This window comes from Cygnus olor, chromosome 1, assembly GCF_009769625.2.
Source record: "Cygnus olor isolate bCygOlo1 chromosome 1, bCygOlo1.pri.v2, whole genome shotgun sequence".
NCBI lineage: Eukaryota > Metazoa > Chordata > Aves > Anseriformes > Anatidae > Cygnus > Cygnus olor.
Window position 1 is genome coordinate 190121498 of NC_049169.1, and position 12068 is coordinate 190133565.

The following is a 12068-nucleotide window of genomic DNA, read 5'->3' on the forward strand; positions in this document are numbered from 1 at the left end:
TGGATACAGCTCCTTCCAGGTAATTGTCCTTTATGATAATTTATTACTCCAGTTATGCAGCCCATTCCACCTCTTGTACCATATTCCACTTTCCCCTTTGCACCTGATAAAATTCTTAATATAACACTTGCAAAAGTATTTATCTACTCGGTTTAGATATATAAAAGTGAATGTCAGGCCAGAGCGAGTGGTTGTAGGATCTCCTTAAAGTTAATGGAAGGAAGCAGGTAAGTCCAAGGCCTATAGTAGACGCCTATCTCAATGTGGAATAAATTGCTCTTCCATTGTGTCTGTTCTCTCCCCTGACTATAAAGGGAGGCTGGAGTCATAAGTCAGGATGAGGTTTGTAGACAGAGATAATATCTTTTATTAGACCAGCTGTTGTAAACTGGAAAAATTAGACAAGCTTTTGGGCACATGAGCTCTCCTTCAGACCTGAAATAGGAGCAGCAGGTTTTGAAGCTAATTATACACCCTTTTCTACGTATGTTTGTAGACCATTGTAGCTATAGCAAAGCACCATAGAGACCACTGACTCAGATTTAGGCATCTAATTTTTAGATATCTAAATGAAGCTAGAGCAACCAAGCATGGGACGCTTAACTGGGAGTTTGGAGCCTTGCATTTCACCCAACAGAAGTTTTTCTTTTGGATTCTGTCTCCAGTCCTGACCTCAGGACCAGCACAGCGGGCTGGCAGCTTCTCCTGCCAGGGAGCTGCTCATCTGCCAGGGATCTGCATGCTCTGCTTGGCTTCTTGCTCTTCATGTGTGAAATAAGACCTGTGAAGTCTTATCTCACATCTCTCGCTCCTGCCGTGGCTGAGAGCTGCCGTTACTTGCAGACACGGAGAGCTGTCGAATTGCAGTTCCAGTTAGCTCTTCCCAGCCTGGATTGCTGCTACACATTTTGGTAGTATTGGAAGAAATCCCTTCCTGTATGGTATATAACACTGCAAGGATTAGCAGTGCACGTGTGTTCGTAAGCCTGGGAGTTTGAGCATATTCTCAAACTTTTCCTGTCTGCATCCTGGGTATGTTATTAGGATGGAGAGCAGACCTGGGAGCAAGTCACCTTCCCTGGATAATACCTATGGAAAAGTGGCTCCCTTGTTCTCCCTGCCGTTCCCAAAGGCTGCTGCTACAGCCCCAGAGAGGACAGAGGTGCTCACATGCTCAGTGGTGAGCAACACAAGCTGTGGTTTTAACCCAATGCCATGCGTTATTCTGGTTAACGTTGGTAACTACATGCCACTGTCTCTTTAACGGGTTTTGGAAAGTGGCTTATCTGAAATGTTCAGTCTCTTTCAGTTTCCTAAAAGGCTGTGTCATCCTTTGATGTTTCCTCCCTGCATCAGCTTCCCACCCCTCTTACCCCAGGGTGCCTGACTCACAGAGACGTCCTCCTGCACTGGCCGGGGCTGATGCAACTGCTCCTCTGAGATGGAGACTTGCCAGCGCTGGCCCCCGCCCAGGACTGTGTATTTCTCATTTCCTTGGAGGGATGATTGCTCTAAATAAAGAAGGACAGATGCAAAGCTTGTTTGGTAAAGCATATCAGAAGCTGCTATTATTGTAAATTGCCTTTTCCACTGGGCGTACTTAGATTTTAATTCAGGTGGTTCAATTCACTAATTCATGTGATTGAAATGACTTCTGTCAATTACGTTTCAATGGAGCAATGCCCTAATTCAGTAAAAGCTTTCTAGCTGAAGCGGTTTCTTAATTCATTTAAATACTGCTCTCATTTATTATTCAGATATTGGTGAGCCAGTAGCTATAGGAATCTGACCGCTTGGTTTCATGCCTTCAAAAGGCTTTCATTTTTTTGGCTATTCTTGATTTATCTCTGTCACCAATATTTCGAAAGGAGGCTTTAAAGAAGTAATTACTGTCTTGAGTTGTGCCCTTTACATTATTGGTTTCATTAACAGTAAGGTCTTTAAAAATGCATGGAAGAGACTGTCTTTGCTTTTAAGTGCTGAGTATGTAAAGAAGCAAGGTAAACAAAGAAGAACTTGCTGAGATAAGTTACCTGTCCAGTATCATATAAAAATATTAATAATAAAAAGAGCTGGGAATTCAGTACAAGCTTCTGGATTTCAATAATCTTATATTTTAGACTAATTAAAAAATAATAATAATAACCAGGTCTCCTGATGGAAATCAGTGTCCATGATTCTTATCTAACCTAGCTCACTGGGGTCCAGGGGTTGAACTTGCGGAGTTCGGTTTGTGTGGAAGTTGGCAGTGGGCTAAAAGGGAGCAAAACAAAGCCTTGTTCCCAATGGCTGGCAAGGCTGCAGCGTGGGCTTTTCTGCAAAGGCCGCAGCATGAGTTGCACACAGCGTTCCTGATTAAGGCCCTGATCCTCAGAGCCTGCAGACTAAACCTGTGCTGAATTCCCATCCAATCTAAAAGGTCCATTTCATCCATCATTTTGCAGAACGAAAGTTTTGTTGAATTGTGACACACAGAACACTGTCGTCTTCTTACTTTTTCTGGGAAAAAAAGTAATTTCCTAGATCCCTAATGTGACTTTGAACTTGTCAAACTTCAGCAAGGATAGCAATGATTGCTACCTAATATTTTAAAACCGTGAGGACTTTTTTTTTTATTTTTCACTTGGTTATCACTGTGTCTATCTAAAGTAGAGCTGGAGATCCTGGTCAAACCTTCTCAGTGACATTGCTGATAAGAGGGACAGGAGCCTGTTGTTCCCTTAAGAAAAGATCCGTATTTAATACTGTTCCAATTTGAAGTTAAGTCTATGGAGGAAGATTTCTTTTAAAATTAATGATGATTTCCATATTAGCAAAATAGAGCAATATTGAGACATGCAAAATTCTACTTTTTCTGCTGTCGTTGATGATAGTAATTTTTCTGCTTTTGCTCCGGCGTTTGGTTGTTGTTGTTGTAATGGTGGATCTTAGTGATTTTATTCATTCTTTGGCTCTGCACATCTTTTGTCAGATCTGAGCCCTTCCTGAGCCGTGCGGGTGTAAATGGCTGTTACGGAGTGCAAGTGGGTACTTGTTTAATTCAGCCCTTTCCTAATGCTAATCCTAACATTGATGTCAGGCTCATTCTACAGCTCAGTGTAAAAAATTGATAGCTGATGGAAACCCTTCTATTGTAAGGAATGTATGTGACAGAATACCCAGGCTTGCCGAGGGCAAATTAAAGCTGAAGTAGCTGCTTTTGGCAGTGTTTTCTTAATTACAGTTGTCAGCTAACTTTCTTGGCTAACAGTACAGAATTTGTCTGCTTGCAAGTAGACTCAGCATTCATTCAGCTTAAAAAGCTAGAATGGCTTTTTTTTTGTCTGTGCAAGGTGTGTCTGTACCTCGTGGTTGCCTCATGGATCCACTGTAGATAGTGAAAGCCAGGTGATGGCATCTGTAAAATAGGTAGAGACCCTTGAAAATGCTCATTGTACCTCAAGCCAGAATTCCATCACAGTCTTGGCAGACATGCAGGAAAGAAAAAAAAGAAAAGAAATGTCTTTCTTCCCATTCATTCCTGTTCAAAACAATAAAAATTTCAAGTTTCTTCTTCTGATATCATAGTAAGACTGTTTCTACTATAAAAAAGTTTTCTCATATGTCATTAATTTTCCTATTAGCAAAAATATATAAAGGTAAAAGAATAAAACTATAGAAAAGTGCATCATGTAGTTCTTTTACTTATTACATGAAATTGTTCCTAAGAATAATATCCTTGCCTGTATTCCTCAGAGAAAGACTTAGAGCCTTGTATATTTGTGGCCATTTGTCAGGAATAGCAGCACCGAGATCTAACTGATAAAGAGGAAGAGGCATTTTTTTAGTATCTGAACTGGTTAAGAAAACTGTTCCTATATTTGCAGTGTATTTCTTGCAAAGAAGAAGTAGAGAATAAAGTTTTAAAAGATGTTGTTCATCAGAGGGCTGCATGTGTGATGTGTGAGTCAATAAATGGAAAGAATAAGCACCAAGAGCTGAATTAGTATTCAAAGAATATTGCGAGTGGTTTAATAAAAGTAGGTAATGTTTCCAAGTGAAAGCTGAGATTTGAACCTTCTCAGATGATTTTATATGGTGACAGTACCAATAGGGTATAACTGGATGTAATGCTTAGAAAATATGCAAGTAGTTATTGGAGGAAATTAATTCTACAGTTTACATTATATTATTATATTATAAGATTGTGTTCTAATGCTTTACACAAACTACAATATGAAAAATAACACTAGTGCCCCAAATGTCAGGTGTGGGTTGTTGGGTGTTTCTTTAAAAAAAAAAAAAATGCTGGTGTGCCAGCACACATGCTTACTGACATCTGAATGCCATTTTCATTCACCTACGTTACAAGAACTTTTTATTTTGAAGCCCATCCTTCTCCTCCTCCTCCTCTGCCACTCAGCAAAGGCTTCATCGCCTGTGTTGGTCCCCTCCCTTGTGCCAAGCTTCCCCAGTCAGTGGTAGCATGAGCACCTCTGTACCATTGCTGTTACTATCTTTTCACCTCTGAAACAGGTCGGTTGGTGTGTTAAGATCTTAACCTTCCTCTGCAGGGTGGCCGTAGCTGAAAGCAAGAGGGGAGGTGTTGACAGCTGCCACAGGTCTTTGCGTGAGCTCTCGGCAGTTGCAATTGTTACTCTACTGGCTGGTGAAAAGAGGGTCCACATGTCTACAACAGATTCTCCTCCCCTTTCCTAATTTTTATCGAGGTAGTATTATTGTCACTGAGGATATATTCCCTAAAACTGAGTAAATGAGGTGTAACTCAGCACAGTGAAGAGAAGCACAAACCTAACCAAGCCTCACCGACTTGGCCAACTAGTGTCTAAGCTGCAGCTCCCAGTGCTTTCTCCTTACCTTGCATCAATTATCCATGCCTTTGCCGTTCCAGCTTGCAGAGTTCAGCTCGTCTCCTTCGTCATCCTCCTGGAAGCTGGCAAACAGCTACTGCCTGCTACAGTACTGCAGTGGTGGTTGTCCTCCTGGAGCGGGTGCTCCTTGGGCCACCAGGAGAATGGAAGGAGCAGAGCTGCTGCAAACCAAATAAGGGTGTGTGTCTGGCTTCAAAACAAATACAAGGACCATTTTCAGTGAAAATCATCACAGGGTGGTTTTCCCTTTTTTCTTTCAGATTGTGTTTTTCGTGGACACGCAGCCTGACTCATTCTCTCTTAGAAGGCTTCTTGCCTGGTGGGTTCTCCAGAGATGAAAGGGCTGCCACAGGGCGATTTAATTCCTCGTTGAAATGCTCTGTACAGAGGAGGCGACATTTCAAGGCTGAGATCTGAATCACAGTACTTGCTAAACAGCCATTCATTAAAATGCTTTGCGGTGGTGTTACACTGTTCAGGAATCAGCCCTGCTGGGTGTAGGTATTTTTACTTGCTCTCCCAAACTGTTGGTAGTCTGTCTTCTTTTATCTCAAATGAGGCAGAGGAGTGGATTTTGTGTTTCCTTTGAGCTAGAAGGTATCTATGCGTGTGGCTTTATATATGTGCGTGTGTAAATACATGTACATGGGCTGCACAAAAATGTATTCATACTCAGTGACAGGTGGTGCTGGCAGCACCTGTTGCTGGGGTCACTCAACACTCCACTTATAAAACCCTAATTTTAGTTGCTTATAACTTTTGTCAAACATTTGGGTTGAAATGTTATGTGCCAGGTGCCTGCCTTAGGCTGATTTGGGGGCTGGGGAGAGGAATTTTTCAGCAAAAATGTTACTGCCAGCTCAGGGAGCAGAGACCAAGGCACTGGCTTGCCCATGCTGAAAAGCAGACTGGTGCTGGCTGAGATGTTCCAGCAGCTTCCCAGGTTTGAAGCCAAAAGTTGCCAGTGGGGTCCCCCTGCAGCCGGGCATGTCTTTTGCCACTGTTACAGAATTGTGCTGTTTTAGTGAGAATGCACCTCATTTTGGCTAAGCTGTGTGAAAGTACTTGGCAGAAGGTTGACTGCTGCCCACCAGGCTGCCTCTGTCCCATCCCATTCCCAACCAGCAGCGCTGTGCTGGGGGCCCTGTGGCTGTGAGATGCCCCTGAAGCAGCCTCGGAGCCCAAGCACGGAGCGAGGCAGGTGGCTGCACCCAGCGGCATCCGTCCCGAGAGCAAATGCAAGCAGCTCTGCCTGTGCTCGCGCTGCGTCAGTAAGGAGGAGGGAGCGGTTGGCTGGAGTCCCGGGGAGCTGGAGGTGAAGGAAAGGAGCAATGAGAGGGGTAAGAGTGAAGGACATGGGGCTTCGAGCTCTGTAGTAGGAGAAATGCTGAGGAGACAGCGGTGTGATAGGGCGGGTGGCTGGAGAAGTGACGGAGCACAGCGCCTGTCGGTCCGTGGTTGCAGGGTTTCTGAGCCAGCTGAGAAGTCCCGGTGACAAAACACATCACAGCTCTGCAGCCGGGTAGTTTGCACGGGAGTACAGCCTTGTACTGCACAGTGACCTCCCCGTTTGAATCTATAGACTTGGACCTACTGATAAACGCTTACGAGCCTGTATGGTTTCATCTGGTGCTGTTTCAGGAGGAAGAGTTGTTCAATTTACTTCTGCTTAACAGAAACATCAAATTTTTCTTTTTTCTTTTTTTTTTTCCCTGTGGTACTTCTTAGTTTTTGAATACTCAGACTGCATTGTGTGTGCCTGCCAATCCCTTTGTAAATAATACAGTTGTTTCTCACTGTATAACCTTACTGTGTGACCGCACTGGTAGCCCACAGAACGCGAAATCACACCCGTGAGTTAGTCACAGATACCGAGGTGGTTTGGGGTTTCATCAAGGTTGAAAAATGTTTGAACAGACTGCTCAGATTATTTTTAAATGTTGTCCTTTCTGGATCGTTGTGGGAATTAGAAACAAACCGCCTGCTGCAAAATATTCTGTTTCAAATTAGTTAGCATTTTCCCATAAAAAATCTGAAGAAATACCACAGAACCTGATCAAAGTTTAATGTCAGAGTTTGTTATTGAACAATGATTTTTTTTTTATTATAGGTAAAGCCTCAGCCAAGAAACTGACAAAAAAGGTAAGCAAAATGTTCCTTTCGTCTTCAAAAGAACTTGAATTCTTTCTGCCAGTTAACCAAATAGTCTTCTCTTTCAAAACTGTTTTTTTTTTTTAATTATTTTCTTGTTTGTGTCTTTAAAGGAGGTGGATGCTGCACTGCTATATGTTACAAAAGCCAAACCGGGACCGACCTTTTTCAGAGAGCTTGGTGATAAAGGTGACAAGGCACTTTTGATCCTGAAAAATACATCTTGTTTTTTATCTCATCATATAGTATAAATTGAATATAGTTTTAAAGACAGTTTCGATTTAATCCCCATCTAGCCAGCAGCTGCATCCTTGGCAAGCCTCAGTTACACACAAAGGAGTAAAGAGGCAGAGCTGGGAACTGAAAGCCCTCTGAGGTGCATGCAGGACTCGTGGAAGAAATCACGAAACCTACTTAGAAAAGAGAAAGGGGCTAAAAGGATGACTTCAGTACAAAGTGGACTTTTAAGACCTGTTAATAAACTGCTGTTTCATTATATAACTTAAATGCATGGAAATAAACAGTAGAGAGAAAATTTGTATCTGATTATGTAAAGTGGCCTCCGTGGTTCCAAGGGTGGTGGAATTTATTTCTCCCTCTTTGGGATCTCAGTGGCCCTTCACAGAACCAACGTGCTTGGGTTTCTTTTCACTCAGCACTTTGACCTTATAGCTGGCTGTAAAAGGAAAAAAAAGAGAAAGAGAAATTGAAAGAGAAAACTGAGAGCTGGGATATTGTTTGTGTAACAACAGAGAATTAAAGGACATCAAATAAACATCTCATTAGCATAAATTAATTGAAGGGGCGAAAAACAAACGAGGATCAAGGAAACCAAATAAATGAGTAATTAACCATTTCATCGGTAACAAAGACTGAAATCCCCAAACTAATGAGAAAGACTGACAGTGCCTATTCACAAACTTTGTGTATCGTAGAGGTCAGCCTGCATCCCTTATCCCGTGGATGTCTCTGGAAGAGAAAGCTGCCCTTCCTGTGGTCCTTGGCAGGCACCAGCCACGCTCCCTGCAGGCACAGCAGACCCATGGCCAGCTTGTGCCGGGAGAGCAACCCTCAGGCTCAGCCTGCAGCCTTTCACCTGCCCTTTGGTCTCAGCGGGGTTGATTTCTTGCATCCTTGTGCAGGCGTGGAGAGGTCTTCAGCTGGGTGCCTTGCTTGCCACAAGCTCAGTCTTTCTGTCAGTGTAATGCAGAGGCTGCAGGCATCCCCCCCGTGGCCATACCTCAGCAGCCCTGTAATCTCTCAGAACAAATGGAACGTTTTTTTCCAATCCTAGGGAAGGCTGTTTCCAGCTGAACATTCACTCCCTGTCTTTGCAAATTATTAATAGCAATCTGCTTTCCCAGGACAGCGTTTAAAGGATTCCCACTCTTCAATTCTCGGATATTCTTTCACTATCACTGATTTTGTAAAGCTTTTCTTTTTGAAGTGGTTGACACCGCAGATCCCCAGCACGTTCTGCCTGGGAAAACCAGGAATCCACCAACAGAAAGTGAAAATGTAGCGAAGCGATGCAGCCTCCTGCTGTTGCAATACTCCCAGCTGACTGCTTGGCAGAAAATGGAGCTGCTGATATGCTCAGGCAGGTGTCTTTTCCATCCTGGACCACTGGTCTTCTCTTGTTTAGGACTTTGGGTCCATATAGTCTGTCCTTCCAAGATCTGGCAGGAGTTTGAGATGATGCAAGAACATGCAGCGCAGTCATCCCTAGGTCTCTACAATACACAGAATCACAGAACCATTAAGGTTGGAAAAGACCTCCAAGATCATCTGGTCCTGCCACTCCCTACCAGCAATGTCACCCACTAAACCATGTCCCTAAGCACCATGTCCAACCTTTCCTTGAACACCCCCAGGGACGGTGACTCCACCACCTCCCTGGGCAACTCGTCCCAATGCCTGACTGCTCTTTCTGAGAAGAAATGTCTCCTCATTTCCAACCTGAGCCTCCCCTGGTGCAACATGGAGTTTTCAAAGTTTTTGGTCATGATGGCCCTTTAATAACGTTGACACTTTTGTCTTCAGACGCATTATTACTACATTTAAAAAGCTATAAATATTTATATATTAAATACTGCTTTTACAAGTACCAAAATAATGAATCTACACCTGTTCCATGATTTAACTGAGATTATTTTAACTACCATCAAATTGTTATTTAAATATCAAGCAGAGGGAAAGCTGTCATCAGTCCAGTTTGTAAAACATAAAGCTAGGGAATTCTGCCTTCTAGTGGGCAGTTTTAAAATTCATGTCATATTTTGTGGTATATTTATGATTTATTCAGCAAGAAGAATATTGTACTGTTAGCATTTGATATAAAGTTTGAGGGTAGAGATTTCCAGGGAGGCATAGGGAAGTAAAGTAATTTAATGTTAGAAAATTACAACATTTTGCCAATGCTAAATGCAAGTACTTGGCTGCAAGCGTGCTGAGTCATTCAATAGAATGTGAATCTTTTATCTTTTAAATTTTGCTTGGACATGAATATAATTTTCTGTGTTTTTTTTTTTTTTTTGAATTTGTTCCATTGCATCTTTTAAGTGTAAAATTTGAGTAACTTTATAATAATTGCTGCACAACAAAAAGAAAATTACCAAACTATTTAATTTCCCTTATGTTTAAGATAAATTGGCCATTCACTACAGGTAGTAAAAGAACAGTGGAATAATAAGAAGAATTTTTATGGAAACCAGTGCACCGGTTAAAAAGAAATCATATCTCAGGCGATTTTGGTATAATCAGTCTGCCAGAAAATGCCAAACATGCTATGGATTTACTTTAAGGCACCAAGACAGGTTTTAAGGAACAATAAAGACATTTTTTACTTATTTTTATTACCTTTACCTTTTTACCTATTTCACTCTAGTGACTTCTCAATTAGTTTAAGATAATATGATGCAGAGTCTGTCTCACCCCTGCCATTTCTTGCAAGGCTCTCCTTCCAGCCCTCTGCAATCAGAGTGATTAATGCCATCATACTTCTCCCTTGAGCAGGGTGTTTTCTTTAAAATGGTCATTTCTTCACATCCTACGAACTCTATATAAATTTTGCACATTCTTTCTGCAACATTTTAGAAGGTATGCTGTTCCCTGTCTGCACATATAGCTAAAAACCTTCAAGCACTCAGCATGTTGTATCAATTATTACTAACTTTTTTCCTCCATCTTTAATAAACATAATCTACCATGTTAATATCCTTTCAAATGAATTGATAAAGATGTTTTTCTTAGATCGCTCCTTTGAGTGTGTCATCTCTTCTTGTATATCCCAACACTGGGCTCTCCATTGCTCTATCAAGTGGAAGCTCCTTGTCTTCACCTTCTGGGTCTTCCAAAAATTGTCCTCGTACAGCACATCTTGAGACATCTGAGAGGCAGACTCCCAATTCTACTTGGACAGTGATCTTCACTTACTCATTACATTTTCATGCAGGGATCTCTGTGCTGATTCCATCGCTGTCCATGACTGAAAAGTATTTTCTATATCAACTTGAAAAGTTACCGCCTTGTCTTCCTTTATATTCTTCCTTTAAATACTCTTTTACTTTGACAGGAATCTTGATCACTTTCCATCACAATATTTGCTTTATTTTTTTCCCTCCCCTATTTGCTTCTATCAATTTTTTGTCTCATCTTATACTTGGGTGTGTAAGATAAAGAAGAGTAGGAGCTCTTTTTCTGATTGTTTGGTTTTGAGTTTGCAGAAAGCCTGGATACTTTGCCTAGGAAAATAATTGCAAGTTTTACAGCAATGCAAATAATTGATGACCTTGCGATGACTATTTAAGTCTATTGACAATGCATTAACTCTAAATCCTGTCAGCAAAACTGAATCTTTCAGACTGTTGCATTTAGCATCTTAGTATTTCTAAACTCTGGAAATTAAAACTTAAAGTGTTAAGTCACTGTCTGAGGTCAAACACAAATGTTGTTGGCTCTGCGTAACAATTTATCAGAAGTTAACTGTCTATCAGTGAAGCTTAAGTGGATTCTTTATCTATCAATTAGCTGTATATAAATTACAAAATATAGTTTATCTTTACACAGATAGGCATGTCTGAACTTCATTATTTTAAGCAGCTTCAGCATTATACAGCATTATACAATGTTTAGCTCACAAGTTAAAAGTAGCTCAGTTATTTTGAAAAGAAACCTTTACATTTTTTTCTTCAAACATTATTGCAGGGCAGATGGTTCAGATTCTGTTGTTTAACCGTCCTCGTTCTGCACTCTCTATCTTTAGCTCATACGCTCTATTTTGACGCTATCACATCTTTGTGTTTGTTCAGGCTTTTCGTTTAAGGCGGTATTTCAAAGGAAAACACTGGAATTTTCCTTCAAAAGGGGGGAAAATACTTTCACCTTGTAGAAAGGACATGTTCCTATTTAAAAAAAAAAAAAAGAAGCCTCCTCTTGGCATGCAGCCCAGCTGTACTATCGGCGCAATCTAGCAGCTTGGCAGCTTTGCGTGTTGCCATGTTCCCCCTGAGAATTAGAGGGAAGCTGTTCTCCGCCCAGCTGAGGCTGCCAAGGGATGGAGTACTTTGATCCGTCAGGGTAACGTTGGAGTAGTTCTCCTCCCAGGTACTAAATGTGACAAAGCACATTTAATTTATTTCCCTTTTATATAAACATTGAATGTTTTCAGTGAGAATCCAGAGATTTAGTGCAGGCCTTTTATTAATACCAAATAAACCTTGCTCTCCCGATTAGACGTGAGCATTGATGAGTCTCTGGATAGGGAATTTTACCTTCAGAGCACTAAAAACAGAAGTAAAAACTTTATTAAATAATAATGTGGCTTACTTTAATAACCTATTTAATATGATGTTAAACTACAGTTTTTATATTTACGAGATTTGATCTTTCAATTCTTGTTATAAGTATGTATATATTGTACAAGTCATTTTTAACTATTCCGTTTCAGGGTTGATATCTTATGCAGAGTACCTGTTTTTGCTGACCATCCTAACAAGTAAGTATTATATATTTAAAATACATATGCATAAATACTCAGCTACTCAG

General features: G+C 41.1%; 1 protein-coding gene across 1 annotated transcript in view; it reads left to right on the forward strand.

The window, feature by feature from the left end:
• MICU2 (mitochondrial calcium uptake 2) overlaps nucleotides 1–12068 on the forward strand; it is a 155168-nt gene that overhangs the window by 108596 nt on the left and 34504 nt on the right. Inside the window, exons 3-5 of the mRNA XM_040544002.1 lie at nucleotides 6982–7013; nucleotides 7136–7211; nucleotides 11971–12018. Coding sequence (XP_040399936.1) covers nucleotides 6982–7013; nucleotides 7136–7211; nucleotides 11971–12018 — 156 coding nt within the window. The remainder of the gene's footprint in view (nucleotides 1–6981; nucleotides 7014–7135; nucleotides 7212–11970; nucleotides 12019–12068) is intronic.